Consider the following 21985-nt stretch of genomic DNA (forward strand, 5'->3'; position numbering starts at 1 on the left):
TTCTCTGTGTTCATCATGTCTGATGTTGGTCTTTATTTTCAAATGTTGGGTTTCCGTAATGAGGAAGACACGTCTGATTACCAAATAATATTCTAAATGGGAATATTTTAGCAGTAGCTCCAATCTCAACCTTTAAAGTTTAATTTTTTTATTTTTGTTATCTCAAAAAACTTTATAAAACACTTTCAGTTTATTTCCAGTCATTTAGAACTTTGGTCAACATTCATGTCACTCCTGAGCAGAGGAACCAAACACGCGATAAATGATAATATTGTTTTGAAACAATTTTCAAGTAATGTAACGGAAATGGCATAATAATGGCAAGAACACATTCTTACAAATCAATCAACTTTAAATTCTGTTGAATATTTAAACACAGGAACTGATGACATTTGAAAAAAACTAAATAAAGAAAATCAACAGAAACAACAAATGAATTAAGTCTCTGTAAGCAAAAATATTCTACAATTGTCTTGTTACATTTAATGTAGCTTGTCAAGCTGCCTAGGAATATAAACTAAACAAACATGTTACTTTCTGCTATGTTGATATGAATAATACCTTCAAGAACTAGCAGAGCCTTTGGGCTCACTGCATGTTCAATATTGCATGTTTACAAACTATTTCAGTTTTATAGGACTTATAAATACTCAGTTACATTTTATTTAGCAACATGTTAGCAGAGTCATGATATGAGCAGAAGTTGATGTAGTTCAGTAAAGACTTTAAATACTTTCACTACATCAAAACAAACATTAAACACTTTCAATCTTACACAAAGGAAATTATAATATGTACAAATTATAATATGTAATATCAAATGCAGATGTGCAAAAGTACATGTTCACATTTGTTCTTGCTGCAACACCTGAACTTAAGCAAAATATAAATTACATTCAGTCACTGCTGTACTTCAGGAGATGCAGTTACTGTCAATGTGACCATATTTATAAACAGTTAATAAACAGAACTTCAGTAAATTTACATTCCAATTGTTTATCATGTGTCACATAGCAGGTGGTAGAGAAGGAGGTAGTAGACGGCAGGTTGATGTTGATCCTCAGGCATTCATCTTGTTATTAATGCTTTTGTTGCTGTTTCTGTGACTTACACATGGAGCTAATAGCGAAAATTCAAGCTGGAAGACTCCGCCCCCTCCGTTCACCCATCGACGTCATGCTCACCTCTGACCTCAGCGCTGGACCTCAACCGGCGCGTCCAATCATCAATCAGCTCTGCATAAAAGGATCCACACCCAAGCCGTCAGCGCCAAAGAACTGTTATTCATTCCTGTCATTAAATCTTTTAATTGTTCCTTTTTCTCCGTCTGAGTCTTTCCGCAGAGAAAAAACTTTAAAAACAAATACATTTAAACTTCAGTAATGATCCTCATAATGTATGGAGTGAAAATAGTCTCAAAATATCTCTGCGTGCGTAAAAAGATTTGTGTGTGTGTAAAAATATCTGTGCGTGTGTAATACTGGATTTGTAAACCTTAAAAATGAAATAAACCTTATCTTACGCCTATAAATGTTGAAAAAGTACGCACACGTCACCTGGAACATACACACAAAACTGCATTTACACACAAATCCGGTTACAAGTGCACGAGTATTTTAGAGACTTATTTGATGACACAACGGAGAATCTTTCTTGTGATTGGTCAAGCTCATATCACAAATTTCCCGTATGGCTACCGTAATGTATCATATATGCCGTGAAAGCGCAATGTCTCAGCTTTTCTGCACTTAGGGAATTTTTTTTAATATATATATATATATTGAACTATTCAGGAATTGTAGTAATGTGAAGAACACGAGCCGAATCCTGTTGGCGGCAACAGGTTGGTAATAATAGGTGACTTGGTCACTTATTGGTCACCACGGTGACCAAGTCACCGTGTTCTGAAGGATGCAAGAAGGTTATTTATGCTATACACTTTTATCATAAAGGAACCAATGAAGTCATCATCTAATCATCTTGATTTTATGTGCACCATTTATGCTTGTTATAATCTAAATATTCTTTAATTTCTCACGCCATTTTATTTGGCATATAGCTAGGAAAGCTATGGCAGCCTTCCTCTGTGGCTTTAAAACAGAGAAGCAGAGAGTAAGAGAGAAAAGAAGCCAAATATTTTCCTCACAAACTTTTCTCTTCTCAACGACGAACTCTAGTGGTCAATGTTGGATACTACACAATTGGAGATGCTCTCTCTCTCTCTCTCTCTCTCTCTTTCTTTCTCTCTCTCTCTCTCTCTTTCTTTCTCTCTCTCTCTGAAATTTGTTAAATCATGATTGAACTGGGATTATCCAGATTTTATAGAAAGTTAAGGCTTAATTTTACAATCCAAGCACAGGCCTGCTGACCTTCAGATATATTAAATCATTTAGATACAACTTATGTGCCATATTATGACCATAGCATATTTGAAAAAAAGAATCAAACATGAATTCAAGTGAAGTTTAAGGTTGTCACTTCAGGCATCTTCACATCGTACAGACTTTTCCTTAAGGAGATTGTCTTATGTTCCCATTTCTACCTCTCCTTTAGTTCTGTGCTTTGCAGTGCTCTCTTTTCCTTTCTGGATCATTTATAGCAAGACCTGTCAACAAATCACAGTAAAAGTGTAAATGTGAATCTAGTCCTGTCTCTAGTAATAGATTTCTCACAATTACAATTTACAAGCCTTGTCATCTAAACTTTAGCAGTAGTTTACAACAAAACATTCCAAAGTGCCCCGCTGTATTGTCAGTATGACTAATAAATGTGACTGTATAACAAAGATTTGTGATTCTGAGGCACTGACGTGTTCATTGACACAGATATTTCATTTTGAGAGACGCTCCGGGTTTTGAGAAAGAGACTAACTATGGTGTTTTGCTGTTTGTATGAATTGTTTGAAGAAATGCGCCTGCCGTTTTGGAAATGTCGAGGATGATTTGAGAAATGCGCCAAAGTGACTGAGAAAATCTGCTAAATGCAGCATTATTAAAAATAAATGTAAGCAAAAGTCTGTTAGGTAAAATTTTACATATATATATATATAAGTTTTAAGAAAGAAATCCAAAAATAACATACAAAAACTGGGAAGAATACACAGGGAGCCATGGAACAACACAGAGACCAGGTGACAGAAGGAGGTGAGACGTTATGGGCCTAATTCCTAACAATAGGGATTAGGCCTGTGTAACCTAATATAGTTGAAGGTAATATGTTAAGTGGAAATGAACATATTACCACTTAACATATTATGGTAAATACCGGGAGCGTGAATACTAGAGAATGGAATGGTACTGAGAGAGAGAGAGAGAGTGAAAGACAGAGAGAGAAAGAGAGAGAATCTGTAAATAAATGCAAAAAATGTGCAACTCCAACCTGCATATGATGAAAGTAAAGACAAAAGCTAAAGCTGATCAAAGGAAACAGGAAGTAATCAACTTTACAAGCTCTGGGGTGAAAGCAAACAGGATATGACAACTATATTGTTGTATTATTGTGGTGTCATTGAACATCACGTGCTGCTTTTCTTTTCTTTTCTTTTTCTTTTTTTTCGCTGTTGGTATTTTTCCATTTGACTGTTTGAGGACCAGACGCCTGCCCCGGAAGCCCCCTCCTCCCCTAAATGTTAGCTGAGCTGATGGTGAGAAAAACAGTTTCTTCGAGCGTCTTAGCTGTTTTAACTTCTTTTGCTGCTAGGACAAATCCTTTGCGTTTTGGACTAGAATCAAAGATCCCGTCAGTAAGAGTCATCTTACTGACAGGTGTAGGTTACTGACTCACAAATACAGGCGAAATGCTGTAATCCTTTTTACAGTCGGACTTTAAATCCTCCCTTTGTTTTACTTTCATTTCCTCGCTTCAAGGTCAACTTTTAAAGGTATGGAAACTAGTTTGGTTCGACTGGTGGTTTGTTTACTCATCTTGGGGGGGAAAAAAATCTTTATTTTATATGTGACTGTGCAAACTGTCAAGTCAGGTCCCAGGTGTTCTAAAAATCTGTGCTATTCGTCCTACCTTGTGATAATGCGCATATTGATGCTACGTCACATATTGCTTACTCAACAGACTTCCTATAAATAAAATACATTCTACCTGTGGAAGTTTGGTTTTGTCCGTTTTGTGGGCCATTTTATCCCTATACTTTATAATACTAATACTTTTTTATGAAACCGTGCTAAATAGAGCATGTTGGTAGCAATAATATTAGTGTATATTAAGCATATCCTATCATTTCAGGTGCACAGTGACCTGCGCAGAACACATTTTGGCTGCGCTGCATTTGATAAAAACTGTAATGCAACATATTAAAGCATCAAAAAAGAGTTTGTGGAGATTTATACTTGTAGATGTCTGTTTAATTTAATTTAAGTAAAAACTTGTTTCCCCTGTCTGATACTGTTTTATTCTTACAAACACCTCTGTATTTAAAATATTTTGTACAAAGGTAGGATATTCTAATAAAAGGATTAGAGCATACATCTGCAATAGATTTTCATTTTAAACATGTATATTCTGATGAGGGAAGTAATATTCTTGTAGTTTTGTCGTGTATATAAATTGTTCCAATACTTAGTGTCATGTTTAGTTCCAGTCGTCGAACCCACATGAAAGAACACAATCAGGAGAAGCACGTTTCAAAACAATAATAGTTTATTGTACAGGGGAAAGGGAAAGGGAGTGAATGTCTAGCAGGACTCGGGTAGGGCACCACCAGATCAGCCACTGTAGGTGAGAGGTAGAGGTAAGACGCGGTCAAACGAGATGCTGTGGATTATGGCGGAGGCTTACTTTTGAGCAGAGAGTGACTTGTAGGAGCAGATCACAATCCGGAGGCGGCTGAGAGAACCTGGGGACCGCGGGAGGACGGACAGGTAGGTGGCTGTGTGGAGGACGAGCTGACAGCCGACAGCAGTCCAGAGATGAGCACGCCGTGAGGTCACGGACACCATCCGGTACGTACCACTGCGTCACAGGGGAATCCAAGGAGGACAAAGGACCAGGAGGGGAGTGCTCGGGGCTGGCACCGCTTGGTAATACCAAGAGCGTCGTGGAGATGTACACGGGAAAACTTGCAGGAGTCTGCTTTAAACTCCACTCCAGGGAACCGCTGGAAAACCTCAGGCGAAACCTGACAAGGAGAACAAACATAAGCAAAGTCACTTCGGGAGCTTAACTCGAGGGCCTCTCACTGGAACGTTTGATTACCGTGTAACACAAACACTCAGGCGCCGAAGTGTCAGCTCGCCACTTCTTAAGTAGCCCCAGAATCAGTCTCCTTAATGCACCGCAGGTGTGTCTCCAGGTTCTCCCACAGTCTGCTCCAGGGGCTCTGCTCACAGGCGGCATCTGGAGGGAGAATGAGAAAGCAGCAAAACTTCCCAAAACAAAGAAAACAACCAAAACGAAAACAAAACAGAATCCAGCCTGACAGTACCCCCCCCTCAACGGACGCCACCTGGCGGCCGAGAGGAGGTGGATGGCTGAGAGGCGACATACTCCCTAATCACGGAAGGGTCAAGGATGAAGGAACGGGGGAACAAGAGCATTCCTCCGGACCGTAACCCTCCCTGTCGACGAGGTACTGAAATCCACAACCTCGCTGACGGGAGTCAATAATTCGGCGCACGGTGTATGCCGGGTGGCCATCAATGACACGGGCGGGAGGAGGGGGTTCGGCCGGAGGGCACAAGGGACTGGATCGGACAGGCTTGATTTGAGAGACATGGAAGGTGGGATGGATGCGCAGGGAGGCGGGTAGACGGAGACGGACAGCGGTGGGACTGATGACGGTAAGGATCTCAAATGGGCCGACAAACCTGGGAGAGAGTTTCTTAGAAAGGGACTTCAGAGGTATGTCCCTCGTGGACAGCCATACCTTCTGGCCCACAGCATAAGCAGGTGCAGGAGTCCTTCTGCGGTCGGCCAGGCGCTTATTTTGTGCGGCTGTATTGTTGAGTGCAGTGATAGTGTCTTTCCAGATTTTATTGCAGCGGCGAATGTGGTGTTGAACAGAAGTTACCGAAGTCTTGTCTTCATCCGCGGCTAGCAGTGGCGGCTGGTAGCCCAGGGAAACCTCAAACGGGGATAAACCAGTAGCTGCGGACACATGACTGTTGTGGGCGTACTCCACCCAAGAGAGGTACTGGGCCCAATCTTTGGGGTTGGCAGAGGAGATACAACGAAGGGTAGCCTCCATTTCTTGGTTCATCCTCTCCGTTTGTCCATTGGTCTGTGGGTGATAACCAGAGGAGAGAACAGGTTTTGCCCCTAGGGCGGCACAGAACTGTTTCCAAACCTGAGAGATGAATTGTGGTCCACGGTCTGAAAGGATCTCCTGGGGCACTCCGTGCAGCTTGAACACATGCTTAAAGAGTATGAGGGCTGTTTGAGCGGAGGTGGGTAGCTTGCGGAGAGAGATGAGGTGGCAGGCTTTAGAAAAACGGTCTATGATGGTGCAAATGGTGGTCATACCTTTTGAGGGTGGTAGTCCTGTGACAAAGTCGATAGCGACGTGTTACCATGGTCGTCTAGGGACTGGCAGGGGTTGCAGTAAGCCGGAGGGTGGTTGATGGGAAGATTTATTTCGAGAACAGATGGGGCAGGCTAGAACGAACTCTTTGACGTCTTTATGAACGGACCCCCACCAAAATCTTCGGTTGACCAACCCAACAGTGCGGCTTACCCCTGGGTGTCCAGAAAATCTGGACGAGTGGATCCATTGTAGGAAGTGGGCTCCAACTGATGTGGGAACATATATCCTACCGGGGGGACAGGACTCCGGGGGTGGCTCGAGGCATTGGGCTTGACGAATGACATCCTCAATCTCCCAAGTAATTACTCCGACCGTGCAGCTAGGGGGTAGCAGAGGTGCCGGTTCCTCCTCAGAGTCGTCAGGAGTGTAAAGTCTGGAGAGGACGTCTGGCTTAACATTCTTAGAACCTGGGCGGTAGGAGATGGAAAGATTAAACCGGGAGAAAAACACTGACCAGCGGGACTGTCGAGGGTTGTTTTGTTTGGCTGACTGAAGATAAGCAAGGTTTTTGTGGTCGGTCCAAACCACAAAGGGGTGTTCTGCTCCCTCCAGCCAGTGGCGCCATTCCTCCAGAGCTAGCTTTATAGCTAGCAGCTCTCGATCTCACACGTCATAGTTTCGTTCTGCAGGTTATAATCTGCGAGAGAAGAAGGCACATGGGTGAGACTTATCGCTGGGGGAGACCTGTGGGAGACCTGGGACAGGACGGCCCCCACTCCGGAGTCAGAGGCGTCGACTTCTAATATGAATTGTCTGGTGGGATCGGGCTGGATGAGGATAGGTGCGTTGGCAAACAGTGACTTTAACAGAGTAAAGGCCCCTTCGGCTTCAGGCGTCCAAGAAAATGTTGTCTTGGAGGAGGTAAGTGCTGTTAGTGGGGCGGCTGTCTGACTGTAGTTACGTATAAAACGGCGGTAAAAATTGGCAAACCCTAGGAACCGCTGTAACTGCTTCCGAGTCTCCGGTCTGGGCCACTCCAACACAGCTTTTATTTTGTCCTCCGACGGCCTTACCTGTCCGCCCTCGAGGACATATCCGAGGAAGGTAACAGACGGCTGATGGAACTCTCATTTCTCTGCCTTGACGTAGAGTCGGTTCTCCAGAAGACGTTGGAGGACCTGGCGGACGTGCAATTTATGTTCTCTCAGGGAGCTGGAATAAATCAAAATGTCATCCAAGTAGACAAAAATGAAGTCTTTTATGAAATCTCTTAGAACATCGTTTACCAGGGCTTGGAAAAAGGCAGGTGCGTTCAAGAGGCCAAAAGGCATGACCAAATACTCAAAGTGCCCCATGGGCGTCTTAAAGGCGGTTTTCCATTCATCTCCTTTTCTAATGCGAAGAAGGTGGTAGGCATTCCTAAGGTCTAGTTTGGAAAACACAGTTGTGCCCTGAACCGGTTCGAAGGCTGATGAAAGGAGTGGAAGAGGATATTTATTTTTTATGGTGATTTGATTCAAACCTCTGTAATCTATGCATGGTCGTAAGGAACCGTCTTTCTTTCCCACAAAGAAAAATCCAGCACCAAGGGGCGAGGTGGATGAACGAATTATGCCTGCCACTAGTGAATCGTTAATGTATTTTTCCATGGTTTGTCGTTCGGGGCGTGAGATATTATAAAGACAGCTGTTGGGCAAAGGAGCTCCGGGCAGGAGGTCGATAGTGCAGTCATATGGACGGTGAGGTGAAAGTTATAAGGCCTTATCTTTACTGAACACTGGGGCGAGGTCATGGTACTCGACGGGGACTGCGGAGAGATCAGGGGGTTCACTTTCGGGGTTCTCACGAGATGTGGTACTCGAGGGAACTGCTGAATACAGACACTTAGCATGGCAGTTGGGAGACCAAGATTCGACATGTGCTTTAACCCAATTTATGTGTGGGTTGTGGGCAACTAACCAGTTATGGCCCAGAACAATGGGTGAACTGGTAGCACAAAAGACAAAGAGTGAGATGTTTTCTGAGTGATTACCGGAGATGAGGTGGACAGGCTCGGTCTTGTGTGATCGGTGGTAAGGATTCCCCATTGAGAGCGGCGACTCGGAGAGGGACCAGAAGAGGATCTGTCTGAATGTTCATCTGTTTAACTAGGGAAGCGTCGATTAGATTTTGCTCACAACCAGAGTCTATGAGAGCAGACAGGGGAAGGGAGAGGTGATCTTTTATTATGGTAGCTGGGAGAAGCAGACAAGATTGGGTGGTGTATTTCGGGTCCGGCAGTCTCCTCGTCATTACTGACAGACCTGGGGGTTTAAACGGACAGGGCAATTTGCAATGAAGTGTCCTGACTCACCACAATAGAGACACAGGCGAGAGTTCAACCGCTTTCGTCTCTCCTCCGGGGTCAGGCGAGTGTGTCCCAGCTGCATGGGTTCCGGTTCGAGGGTAACTGCAGAAACTGATGGTACAGGTGAGGCAGTTGACGGACCCTGAGGATGAAAACTGCGACGAGTTTTTTCCTTCACTCGTGATCTTATGCGGTTGTCTAATTTTATGGTTAACCTTATAAAGTCCTCGGGTTCGTCGAGGGTGGCCAATTTGTCTTTTATTTGGTTATTTAACGCATAAAAAATGCGCTCTTTAGCGCGGCTGCGTCCCAACCGGAAGCGGCAGCCTTTATTCTGAAATCTATAGCAAATTCAGAAACAGTTCTTTGACCCTGCTTGAGGGTCCATAACTCACAGGAAACTGAGGTCTTGTCGGTGTCTCTGCAAAAAACCTGATTGAAATCTTTCAGAAATTCTGGGAATGTACACCCAAAGTTAGTGGGGGAAATAAACTTGGCTTCAGCCCACTCCAGGGCTCGTCCGGTTAACAAGGACAGCATATACGCCATCTTAGCGTCGTCATGGCGGAAACTTTGAGGTGAGTGATTGAATATTATTTCGCATTGTAAAATGAACCCTTTACATGTCTTCACCTCCCCAGAGAATTTATCGGGTGCTGGGGGGCGTACCTTGGAAAATGCGGCGGCGGTGGATGAACTCTGAGCCTCCAGAGACGGGGGTGGCATACTTGGACCCTGTTGAGCCGGAGCTTGGAGAAAGCTTGACAGATCAGTTAAGTGGTGATTAGTTTCAGCTTGTTGGGAGCCCAGCTCACACAGAGCGGTATGATGCGATTGTATTAGTTCTTGTCGTTTTGACAACTCTCTCCTGATAGCGTCTACTGGGGTTAACTGTTGGCCTGAGTGTTCTGTCATGTTTTGTTCCAGTCGTCGAACCCACATGAAAGAACATAATCAGGAGAAGCACGTTTCAAAACAATAATATAGTTTATTGTACAGGGGAAAGGGAAAGGGAGTGAATGTCTAGCAGGACTCGGGTAGGGCACCACCAGATCAGCCACTGTAGGTGAGTGGTAGAGGTAAGACGCGGTCAAACGAGATGCTGTGGATTATGGCGGAGGCTTACTTTTGGTAGGTGGCTGAGTGGAGGACGAGCTGACAGCCGACAGCAGTCCAGAGATGAGCACGCCGTGAGGTCACGGACACCATCCGGTACGTACCACTGCGTCACAGGGGAATCCAAGGAGGACAAAGGACCAGGAGGGGAGTGCTCGGGGCTGGCACCGCTTGGTAATACCAAGAGCGTCGTGGAGATGTACACGGGAAAACTTGCAGGAGTCTGCTTTAAACTCCACTCCAGGGAACCGCTGGAAAACCTCAGGCGAAACCTGACAAGGAGAACAAACATAAGCAAAGTCACTTCGGGAGCTTAACTCGAGGGCCTCTCACTGGAACGTTTGATTACCGTGTAACACAAACACTCAGGCGCCGAAGTGTCAGCTCGCCGCTTCAGAATCAGTCTCCTTAATGCACCGCAGGTGTGTCTCCAGGTTCTCCCACAGTCTGCTCCAGGGGCTCTGCTCACAGGCGGCATCTGGTGGGGGAATGAGGAAGCAGCAAACTTCCCAAAACAAAGAAAACAACCAAAACGAAAACAAAACAGAATCCAGCCTGACACTAAGCATAACTCCTAAGCTTCCACTTCAGTCCCGTCACTCAAAGAATGTTATCTGATGATAATATTTAACATTAACACAACCCATTGTAGTTTTCATTGTAACCATGACGATAGCAGTTTTGAACCCATAGCTATCTATTTGTGCTACGGTAGGAAAATCTGACGAGGTAGCACTGATAGTCACAACACCAGCCCAAGGTAATATAAGTGTGCAGCCGTGTCCAAGTGAGAAGTTAAAAGAGATAGAGGAAAGACACAGAATCATATATCCATAACACTAGTTTCTAGCTAAAATAGTGTTTCTCTATAGCTTTTTTGGGTCAGAGCTCCCTATCCATTATCCATTTCCTATAATGTAGCATCAAAAAAAGATGTGGTTACTTGCATTTATTATTGTTGTTGTAGCTGCTCTGATTATAATTGATGATTCCGTATCATCAAAAAAATCTTTAAAATGATTCATAAACACAATGGAAGTTGTGCATTGATTAGAGAAGGTATGAAACCAAAACTAAGGTTGTCAATAGACAAGTACATTGCTTACATAGGCCACTCCTACGGCGGCCAAGAGGTGTTTTCTTTAAAGGGTTTTATCCTTCTGGATCAAAACCTTCATTCTTATAGTGATATGAGTCTACTCTCTCTACATGTACTAATGCTTCAGCTTGATGACTTTGAGTGGTATAAATAAAACCCTCATGTGACTGATGGTACACATTGTTTTGAGTAATGTAATGACGTAATGATTACAAAAACCTTAATAGAAACAAACATATTGTAGTTATACCTTCGATGTCTGTAGTATTCAGCTGCTCATGAAGTCACATTGTTCCAGATTCCATTTGGGTTTTGTAAGTTGAATAAACTTTATTCCACCTTCTAACTGTTCTATAAAGTGTATTTTAAGTGCATGTTCGCAGTGCATGTTCAGCCATTTTTCCCATTACTTTCAAACAAATCTCTGACAGCAGGTAATGATAAACCCCAACACTTTGTTGGAGGTTCTGTTCCTCCAGGTAAGGGGTGTTTACTTCAGGACAAGTTGCAACTGCTGATTGGCCAGTTGCTGACAAACCACTGGATTTATTGACAGGTGGCATTATGACAATTGTATTGAGTCACTGACATTAGAAAAATCATTATTGCCACAGGAATCACCCCTCTTGAGAAAACTAGGTGGAACAGTGGACAATCAATTGCACTAACTTATTGTCGTGAGGGGTGGTTGGTTGCGGTGAGGAGATGACGCTAGGACCAGGTTATGGCGGAAAACGATGAATTTAATGACAAAGATGATACGACAAGGAACAACGGGGAAACAGCACGAGGGAAACTGGCAGCACGGAGACAGGTGACATCAATGGACGTTCAATTGACAAGGACCCGACGAAGAACACAGACAACAGGGGAGACTAAATACACACGGGCAATCACGGGAACGAGACACACCTGGGAGACAATCAACGGGGAAAGACGCAGAGACAGGACTAACAGGGAACAGGATCACACAGAAACTAGAAAATAAACACATAGAAACACGGATCATGACAGTACCCCCTCCTCAAGGGGCGACTACCAGGCGCCCAACAAAAAGAGTCCAAAAAAACAAAAAACAACCCAACAGGGTGGGCGGAGGGGCGACGGCAGGAGGGCCAGAGTCCAGAAAACAAAAACCAGATCCCAACAGGGTGGGCGGAGGGGCGACGGTAGGAGGGCCAGAGTCCAGAAAACAAAACCCAGATCCAAACAGGAATCCAAACACAAAAAACCCTTCCGGGGGCCGTCCACGGCACAGGAGGTAGACCTCTCGTGGAAGGTCCGGCGGGCGGCGACGCAGGAGGCGGAGCTTGAGCCGCGGCGGGCGGCGACGCAGGAGGCGGAGCTTGAGCCGCGGCGGGCGGCGACGCAGGAGGCGGAGCTTGAGCCGCGGCGGGCGGCGACGCTGGAGGCGGAGCTTGAGCCGCGGCGGGCGGCGACGCTGGAGGCGGAGCTTGAGCCGCGGTGGGCGGCGACGCTGGAGGCGGAGCTTGTGCCGCGGTGGGCGGCGACGCTGGAGGCGGAGCTTGTGCCGCGGTGTGCCGGTCGGAGCGCCGGCTGCTGCAGGCGCTGGAGACTGGGGTTCGGGCGGAGCAGAGGCCGTGGGCTCGGGCGGAGCAGAGGCCGTGGGCTCGGGCGGAGCAGAGGCCGTGGGCTCGGGCGGAGCAGAGGCCGTGGGCTCGGGCGGAGCAGAGGCCGTGGAACCGGCAGGATGGCCGGGCGGAGTCTCGGGCGGAGCGCCGGGGAGCTGCGCACCGGCAGCGGACTCGGGGAGCTCTGGCGGAGCGCCGGCTGCTGCGGGCGCTGGAGACTGGGGCTCGGGCGGAGCCGAGGCCGTGGAACCGGCAGGAAGGCCGGCTGGAGTCTCGGGAGGTGCACCGGGGAGCTGCGCACCGGCAGCGGACTCGGGGAGCCCTGGCGGAATGCCGGCTGCTGCGGGAGCTGGGAGCTCGGAACGAGCACTAGGGGACTCTGGAGGGACACTAGGGGACTCTGGAGGGACACTAGGGGACTCTGGAGGGACACTAGGGGACTCTGGGGGACTCTGGAGGGACACTAGGGGACTCTGGAGGGACGGGCGGCTGCTCGTCAGCAGCGACCGCAGGAAGCTCGGGGAGCTGCACGCCGGCAGCGGGTGCAGGAAGCTCGGGGAGCTGCACGCCGGCAGCGGGTGCAGGAAGCTCGGGGAGCTGCACGCCGGCAGCGGGTGCAGGAAGCTCGGGGAGCTGCACGCCGGCAGCGGGTGCAGGAAGCTCGGGGAGCTGCACGCCGGCAGCGGGTGCAGGAAGCTCGGGGAGCTGCACGCCGGCAGCGGGTGCAGGAAGCTCGGGGAGCTGCACGCCGGAAGCGGGCGCAGGAAGCTCGGGGAGCTGCACGCCGGCAGCGGGCGCAGGAAGCTCGGGGAGCTGCACGCCGGCAGCGGGCGCAGGAAGCTCGGGGAGCTGCACGCCGGCAGCGGGCGCAGGAAGCTCGGGGAGCTGCACGCCGGCAGCGGGTGCAGGAAGCTCGGGGAGCTGCACGCCGGCAGCGGGTGCAGGAAGCTCGGGTGGCTGCACGCCGGCAGCGGGCGCTGGAAACCTGCGACGACGTCGATGCTCCGGGACCGGGACCTCCGGTGGCCCAGAGCGATGGTGACGCCAGCGCCCAGTGGCCGGGACCTCCGGCGGCTCAGAGCGCTGGTGATTCCAGCGCCCAGGGGCCGGGACCTCCGGCGGTTTAGGGCGCTCGTGGCGACGTGGTCCCACACCTGGGGGGCAGTACGCCATACGTGCTCCCCACCAGGGACTCAGCTTGTCGTCGCGTTGGTGACTTGGGTGCCTTGGGACCGGGACCTCCGGCGGCTCAGAGCGCTGGTGATTCCAGCGCCCAGGGGCCGGGACCTCCAGCGGTTTAGGGCGCTCGTGGCGACGTGGTCCCACACCTGGGGGGCAGTACGCCATAGCTTCCTCACCGTTCGTTTGGTCGGGTCCTTCTGTCGTGAGGGGTGGTTGGTTGCGGTGAGGAGATGACGCTAGGACCAGGTTATGGCGGAAAACGATGAATTTAATGACAAAGATGATACGACAAGGAACAACGGGGAAACAGCACGAGGGAAACTGGCAGCACGGAGACAGGTGACATCAATGGACGTTCAATTGACAAGGACCCGACGAAGAACACAGACAACAGGGGAGACTAAATACACACGGGGCAATCACGGGAACGAGACACACCTGGGAGACAATCAACGGGGAAAGACGCAGAGACAGGACTAACAGGGGACAGGATCACACAGAAACTAGAAAATAAACACATAGAAACACGGATCATGACAGTTATGATGTTTGCAGCATTCCCTCATTCTAAGTAGGCATGTAACCACAATGTAAAAGTTGTTATGCATGCTTGTTTGTGAGGCATCCTCATTATGGATCAGTTGTACATCTTCATCTGATCCTGCTGATCTGTCTTTCTGAGTTAGTTATACAATAAAAGATCATCTGCTGTGTCTGCTCCATGTGCACTTGGTGTTGCTTTTTGTATATTATATTTCTATGTCATACTTGTTCCCCAATTCTACAGCTCTTGGTCTTTGTGGCTCTTTGGCTCCAAAGTGTCTCAGACGTTTCAACCTTCCTTGTTCGGTTGGGGCTTAAAGAGACATAGAGTAGGTCCTGGACTGAAAAGATGCTATGAAATGCGCTTATTTTTACCAGTGAGAGTTGATGCGCACACATTTCCTATAATAAATTATTATAATAGTTATCATCGTCCACCTCTTTTCTGGATTTTCAGTTCTAAAATGCCAGATGCTGCTCAGGATGACGACAAAAGCAGCCCCATCATTGATAACGCCCCTGAATCTGTGGACCCTCTGGATGGGTAAGGCTCATGTTATCTTGTCCTAACATCTTGACAAAAGACTTTACATCCTATCAAACTCAATTAACACCAAATTCTCTGCTCAACCAAGCAACAAGAAATATGACACAGAATCTGTAAGTTGCAACATTTTTATTTGTATTTTCCCAGTCATTTATGTTTTTCTCATTCTCTCACCATCTTGTCTTTCCTCCCTAAATGTAGGACAATCCCTCAAGTGGTAGGTTTCACTTCAGCCTATGTCCAGCAACCGGATAACCCTATCTGTGTTAAAACCACACATATTTTGTCACACCTGACAAAAATAATGTATCAATACGATGTTCTGTTTTTAGCCTCAATGTGCATTGGTGAGGAATTAGACGCTGACACTGACATGAAATATTCAGAAACGCCTCAAGATGATGATGAAGGCAGTAACAGCAGTCAGAGCTCTGATTACAGTAAAGAGCAGCCTCCTGTATTTGGAATCCAGGACCTTCTGGATGGGTAAGGCTCATGTTATCCTGTCCTGACATCTTGACAAAAGACTTTACATCCTGTCAAACTCAATTAACACCAAATTCTCTGCTCAACCAAGCAACAAGAAATATGACACAGAATCTGTAAGTTGCAACATTTTATTTGTATTTTCCCAGTCATTTATGTTTTTCTCATTCTCTCACCATCTTGTCTTTCCTCCCTAAATGTAGGACAATCCCTCAAGTGGTAGGTTTCACTTCAGCCTATGTCCAGCAACCGGTGTAACCACACATATTTTGTCACACCTGACAAAAATAATGTATCAATACGATGTTTCTGTTTTTAGCCTCAATGTGCATTGGTGAGGAATTAGACGCTGACACTGACATGAAATATTCAGAAACGCCTCAAGATGACGATAAAGGCAGTAACAGCAGTCAGAGCTCTGATGACAGTAAAGAGCAGCCTCCTGAATTTGGAATCCAGGACCCTCTGGATGGGTAAGGCTCATGTTATCTTGTCCTAACATCTTGACAAAAGACTTTACATCCTGTCAAACTCAATTAACACCAAATTCTCTGCTCAACCAAGCAACAAGAAATATGACACAGAATCTGTAAGTTGCAACATTTTTATTTGTATTTTCCCAGTCATTTATGTTTTTCTCATTCTCTCACCATCTTGTCTTTCCTCCCTAAATGTAGGACAATCCCTCAAGTGGTAGGTTTCACTTCAGCCTATGTCCAGCAACCGGTGTAACCACACATATTTTGTCACACCTGACAAAAATAATGTATCAATACGATGTTTCTGTTTTTAGCCTCAATGTGCATTGGTGAGGAATTAGACGCTGACACTGACATGAAATATTCAGAAACGCCTCAAGATGACGATGAAGGCAGTAACAGCAGTCAGAGCTCTGATTACAGTAAAGAGCAGCCTCCTGAATTTGGAATCCAGGACCCTCTGGATGGGTAAGGCTCATGTTAGTCTTTGGTTAAAAAAAAAAAAACTTTGTCAACACATAAAACATTAATTTTTCTCATCTGTTAAAGCCGAGAGTCAGAGGGTCAAAACTCCCTTCATAAACAAAACGCCCTAAAAGAGAAAAAAAATGAACAGGTATGTTACAATTTTATTTTACCAGTAATCATTTTTCTTGTTACAACTCCCTGGTGATGCTATGGTTTCTCCATAATACCAGGACGGCATTCCCTGCGGTACGAATGTTTGTGGCTCCAACCTGTGCAACAAAAACATGGACACTGGCATTGGCAGAACTGAGATGAAATGCCTGAACGCTCCTCAAGACGACGACAGCTGCAGCTCCAACAGCAACGACTTTGCGTACTCTGACTGTCCCAAGAAGATTCCTCTCAATGGGTGAGGCTCATTTTTAACATGTCTTCACAAACAGGCCAAACAAAAAGTTCAATATGTCAGCTCATTTAACACGTCTCTTTCTTTTATTAAAGGCAATACCCTGATGCAGATCCAGAGAGTCAAAACTTCCTCTCTGATCATAACCCAAGCAAGAAGAAGTATGAAGCTGAATATGTAAGTTCAAGTTTAGTCACTTTTATTCCACTATCTAGCTTTTTTTCTGCTTTTTTTAAGGTTTTATTGGCTGTAGTGGCCTTTATTTGATAGTTAATTGACAGGAAAGTGGGTATTGAGAGAAGGGGAAAACATGCGGAAAGGGTCGTCAGGCTGGGAATCGAACCGGCGACGGCCTTGTCGAGGACTAAGGCCTCCATATGTGGGTTGTGCTTAACCCCTGCACCACCACAGCACACTCTTTTTCTGACATTTTTTTTGTTGAAAATTCTGTTTTCCCGTCTTCAGCACCAGGGCAGTGCCTCCTTTGGCATGTCCGTCTTCAACCTGGGCAACGCCATCATGGGCAGCGGCATCCTGGGTCTGTCCTTCGCCATGGCCAACACCGGCATTGCCCTGTTTGTGTAAGAACTCGTTTTTGTCCAGCATCAACCAAATTCAGCTGAGCGGCATAAAGACAAGTGTTTTAAGGTCTCAGGCTATGATAATCCTAAGCTCAGCAAGAAATTTGTAACTATTCTGTTCATACTGACTTGCAAACAAGGAAGAAAAACCTCAGATCCGAAGTAATGTAATGTTATCAGCAACCTGAACCTTGTTGTCTAAGCTTCTATAAAATATCATCTTGAAAAAATATTGATAATAAAATGTGTGTTTGCATATGTGTGCATGTGTTCCAAGAACACAAGCAACTCCAGCATAAGTTCATTATCTGCTAGAAGAAAGTTTTTGGAGGATATTTTTGCAACTACGCCCCCTGGTGGCTATTCAGTGTATCATGTTTTTGAGAAATATTTTGTTAGTGGCTAAAAAGGTTTCTGTCAGCAGAAGCCTGGATTTTTTAAAATCAGAATCCCAATTAGTCACTACTGTGCTTATTGCACAACTTGTATCATTTGGCACCCATCAGACATAGATTTTTTATTTATTTATTACCAATAAACACAAGTCATCTACAACTGAAGACCTTTTCTCTCTCTTGTTTACAGGATTCTCCTGGTTTCCGTTGCCATTTTCTCCTTGTATTCTGTTCATTTGTTGTTGAAGACAGCCAATGAAGCAGGTGAGCAGCAGCTCTGACTTTCCAGCAATGTTTGATCAGACTTAAATGTCAAGATTTAAAACCCTTTTTCCAGGTGCTCTTGTTTATGAGTCACTGGGTCACAAAGCCTTTGGGATCCCAGGAAAACTGGCTGCTTCCTGCTCCATCACCATGCAGAACATTGGAGGTGAGGGACTGACCTTTAAGTATAACAGCTATGCATTGTAACTATGATCCTTACATTCATCTACCATGTTTTTTTACTGAAACATTGCTTCTGTGTCCATACAGTACAGGCAGAATTAGATTGTTTTTACATTGTTATTATTTTTGTGAGTGTCTTGTGACTTTTTTTGTATCTCTCAAAATATCAGAAATGACTCTTTTTTTCTAAATGTGTAAATTGATGCTAGGGATGTTGCTAACTTCCATGTTTTTTCCATCTTTTGTTTTCTTTCTTCTTTTTTCAGCCATGTCAAGCTACCTCTACATTATCAAATACGAACTCCCCATTGTAATTCAGTCCTTTACTGGAGTAAATGATGGGTAAGTAGTTAAATGTTTGGTCGATTTAACAACTAAACAAAGAAATAGCAGAAATGGTTCTTATTAATTGCATGGCTGCTGTTCATTTCACCATTTGCCACTTAATACCTTTATAGGTTTCATTATTTTAGAGCTGAAATTTGTAGTACAAAATCAATGATTAGTGTAGAATGTGACATTCTACAATTGTCCTGCTCAACGTGGCCTGTTGGAATCAGGGGTACCGTATAGGGGGAAAGGTTATGGCGATTCCAAGGGTCCTTTTTTTCTTTTTTTGTTCATAGAAATAGAAAAAAATTGGGGCTCTGTCAATTACAAAATTAATCATATTCCGTTTTTAAAAATTGTTTTAGCAGTCAAAATTAAATGTTGCCACTCCTAGGCCAAAAAGTATAGATATTTGCACTGAACACACCCTTGGATCAGTAAGAAATAGTCCGTTCTTGCTTGTTGTGCTTGATTTGATGCCTTTTATGGGTCAAATAGACTCAATAAATTGTAACAGTAGGTGGGGTGGGGCCCAATTTATTTTTTTGTCATGCGGCCCAAGATTGCTTGCAGTGCCCCTGCCGTCAAACCTTGCTTGACAGTGACAGTGTTCAGCAGCGGATGGTAGAAGACAAGAATGACTGTGGAGGTTACTATGCTGCTAAGAAAAATAATAAAGTCAGGTTTTCAAAAAAAAATGGAGGGAGAAAAAGACAAGAGTGTGAATTTGCAACCCAGTTTTTCTCCAAGAGAGGTGAGTAGAGTAGACTGTGTGAGATTGTCAACCATTTAGCATAGTTAGCTTATCTAGAGACTACTTTTGCCTTCATTTCACTAGCATCTAATAAATTAAGGGAAAGAAAGTTCTCCTAAGTGGTAAAAGTTACCTTTTACCACACTTGACAACAGATGAGTCGGTCAGCAGCAGCGCTAACCCTGATACCAGCATAACCTTTAAACCCTGTCCCAGTGAAAAAACTGAGCAACACTGTGTCCAATGACAAGCTAGTTAGCATCATTCCAATGAGTCTTTAGGGTTGGTGATTTCACTCTTTGAGTCTGTGGGCTTTAGGGATTTTTCTGTATCTTTGCTCGTTTTACAATTACATAACAAAAACAATATATTACTGACAGAAATTCAAACAATCTTTATATAATGACAATTAAAAAACGCCCTCCTGTTTGGACTGCGGTCAGTCCAAACAGTTTTATCTTGGCTTGTGTTTAAATTACAGATATATGTTACCATGTCCCTTCTGACCCTTTCTCTCCTAAGTGAAATTAAAGCTGCAACATGTAACTTTTATAAAAAATATTTTTAAACTGTCATTATGTTGTGAATGAGAGATAATGAGAAATAATCTGTGAAAAATTTATTTCCTCTGCCTTCTGCCACTGCTACCTAGAAACAAGCAATCAGAGGCAGGAGGCGGGTTTTAGCGCTGTCAATCACAATCTCAAGCTTGGCTGCTCATCCTTCCTTCCCCTTGCTGTGTGCCATGCAGCAACTAGTCTAGTTAGCATAGCTACCAATGACAGCAGATAAACAGTTTTCCTGTAATGATAAGTTGTTTCTCCACCATTGGCACGGCAGTGAGTGAGGTTGATTGACAGCCCTAAAACCCTCCTCCTGGTTCTGATTGGTTGTTTTTGGCCAGAACATTGCATTACTTTAGTAGTTAGTAGTAGTTCAGGGAGTAGGTGGAGAAGATAGTTTTTTTTTCACAAAAGTTACATACTGCAGTTTGAATGAAATGCAAGTACATAGCATTTTTTTAGAAGTCTAGATTGCTTTATTTATATTTTTGCATGTTACCTATGACGGTTGCTTATGGAGAGAGACATTTCAGTAAGCTAAAACTAATTTTAAAAAATGTAAGCAGCCTATTTGCATACAACATGTGAACTGTTGCATATGAACTTCACTAGCAATAAATATTGTCCTAGTATCAAAGACAGAAAGGCAGTTGCAAGCCTTTAAAATTTGATGCATTTTATGGGTCAAATAGACTCAAAAAATTGTAACAGTATGTGGGGCCCAATTAATTTTTTTGTCATGGGGCCCAAGATTGCTGGCAGCGCCCCTGGTTGGAATTATATATAGTTAATTATATTCTGATTTTATCTTCTTAAAAATTTTAATTCCTTTATTTCTGGCAGAAATTAATTATTTATGACCAAATTTGAACCCAACTAAAGCCCAACAGTTGAAAAGAAAGTGTTATTGATGCAGAGCAGGAGCAAAGAGGAGCGAGAAAGAAGAACTTTCAACTCCTCCATCAATGATAATGAGAAAGGCGAGTCCAATTTCATCCAACTGTCTAAGACATTGAATGAACTTGGACTCAGCCATAATATTGGGAATGCAGTACTATGTCTTTTGGCTGTAGGATCACATCTCCGACTGTCTCGTTTACCTCCCATTCTTTCTGACTCTACGAGTAGACACAGCTTTATAAAGGAAATGTGTTTCCTTCATAAAAGATGGTGTCATCCAGGACGTTACTGTGATGTAAGCAGCCTAGACTTTTACCACTTACATGACCAAGCAAGTGGTATCTGGTTGGTCATGTAACACTTAAAGTGATTCAGTACAGGACAATGGGGCTACATTGGTCATTTTTGGACTTATGGACATTGCTTTAACTGACTAATGACTGAATCAAAGTGAGACCATTTGATTATCTGGGCTGAATTAGTTGTTTAAAATAAGGCTGTTGTTAATTGCCTTCCTGTTTTATGCTTTCTTAACGATTTTTTCCTATGATATTGTATTGCTGTGTTTGGTTAAGTCTGCCACATATTAAAGATTATCTGGTTCCAGAAGATTGGCTAACTTTTCTGCCAATCTCATCTCCCTCTTTGCCTCCTGCTTCTCCTTTTCTTCTTCTTCATTGATTTCCTCATTCAAACCCCTTTTGCAGTCACACAGGGACTAGCTTGATGATTAGCTTTGAACATACTGTTGAGTTTTACAACCTTTTGTGCAAAATTGGGAGGCATCTCTGAATCTGCAGAGTGACCCGACCTCCTCTGAAGCTGAAAAGTGCAAAAATTCTCATTTTAAGTGTTCATACTAATTAATTAAATTTTTTCAACAGATTGTGTAACAAATATTATTCTATCAATTTAAAGATGTATTTGTGTTTCAGTGAATGGTACATCAATGGAGATTACCTTGTGATTCTGGTCTCAATTATTGTTATCTTACCTCTCACACTGCTCAGGAACTTGGGTAAGGATGTATTTCCTAAGTAATAATAAAAGTTGAAGCATCAGCTTTAAGACAAAAATAATTTTTTATCTTGCCTCACTAGGTTACCTTGGTTACACCAGTGGTCTCTCTCTGCTCTGCATGGTGTTCTTTGTGATTGTGGTGAGTACAACCCCACCTTCTTTTATTTCTGCTGCGAGTTAGATTTAGTCAGTCACTTCATTAACGTTTTCAAATCACTACTTATTTAGTTTTTTGAATATTGTAAAAATATAGTG

The 21985-nt window shown here is 44.5% G+C and overlaps 1 protein-coding gene and 1 long non-coding RNA gene across 9 annotated transcripts in view; both read left to right on the forward strand.

Annotated features, from left to right (window-relative positions):
• The first annotated feature begins 3435 nt into the window (after positions 1 to 3435).
• Positions 3436 to 15492, forward strand: LOC145550169 (uncharacterized). Of its 5 annotated transcripts, XR_014086048.1 has the most exons (6): positions 3436 to 3764; positions 3867 to 3880; positions 14812 to 14898; positions 14990 to 15014; positions 15103 to 15118; positions 15234 to 15492. It is a non-coding gene; the product is annotated as an uncharacterized LOC145550169 (long non-coding RNA). The 5 variants fall into 5 exon arrangements; XR_014086050.1 differs by lacking the exon at positions 3867 to 3880 and having other exon boundaries at positions 3436 to 3643; XR_014086047.1 differs by lacking the exon at positions 3867 to 3880 and having other exon boundaries at positions 3437 to 3764.
• The window catches only part of LOC103460955 (sodium-coupled neutral amino acid symporter 2-like), a 35628-nt gene continuing 29095 nt past the window's right edge, over positions 15453 to 21985 (forward strand). Inside the window, exons 1-15 of one of the 4 annotated variants that reach the window (XM_081603945.1) lie at positions 15453 to 15503; positions 15591 to 15606; positions 15707 to 15860; positions 15952 to 15976; positions 16065 to 16080; positions 16181 to 16334; positions 16416 to 16482; positions 16565 to 16743; positions 16836 to 16917; positions 17206 to 17321; positions 17907 to 17980; positions 18054 to 18146; positions 18430 to 18505; positions 21646 to 21728; positions 21811 to 21869. In XM_081603945.1, coding sequence (XP_081460071.1) covers positions 15712 to 15860; positions 15952 to 15976; positions 16065 to 16080; positions 16181 to 16334; positions 16416 to 16482; positions 16565 to 16743; positions 16836 to 16917; positions 17206 to 17321; positions 17907 to 17980; positions 18054 to 18146; positions 18430 to 18505; positions 21646 to 21728; positions 21811 to 21869 — 1173 coding nt within the window. In that variant the 5' untranslated portion in view covers positions 15453 to 15503; positions 15591 to 15606; positions 15707 to 15711. Of the gene's footprint in view, positions 15504 to 15540; positions 15861 to 15951; positions 15977 to 16064; positions 16081 to 16180; positions 16335 to 16415; positions 16483 to 16564; positions 16744 to 16835; positions 16918 to 17205; positions 17322 to 17906; positions 17981 to 18053; positions 18147 to 18429; positions 18506 to 21645; positions 21729 to 21810; positions 21870 to 21985 lie in introns of those variants that run through there. The other 3 variants (XM_081603942.1, XM_081603943.1, XM_081603944.1) reach the window with 3 other exon arrangements.

Source organism: Poecilia reticulata, chromosome 23 (genome assembly GCF_904066995.2).
Source record: "Poecilia reticulata chromosome 23, P_reticulata-male-v2, whole genome shotgun sequence".
Lineage (NCBI taxonomy): Eukaryota > Metazoa > Chordata > Actinopteri > Cyprinodontiformes > Poeciliidae > Poecilia > Poecilia reticulata.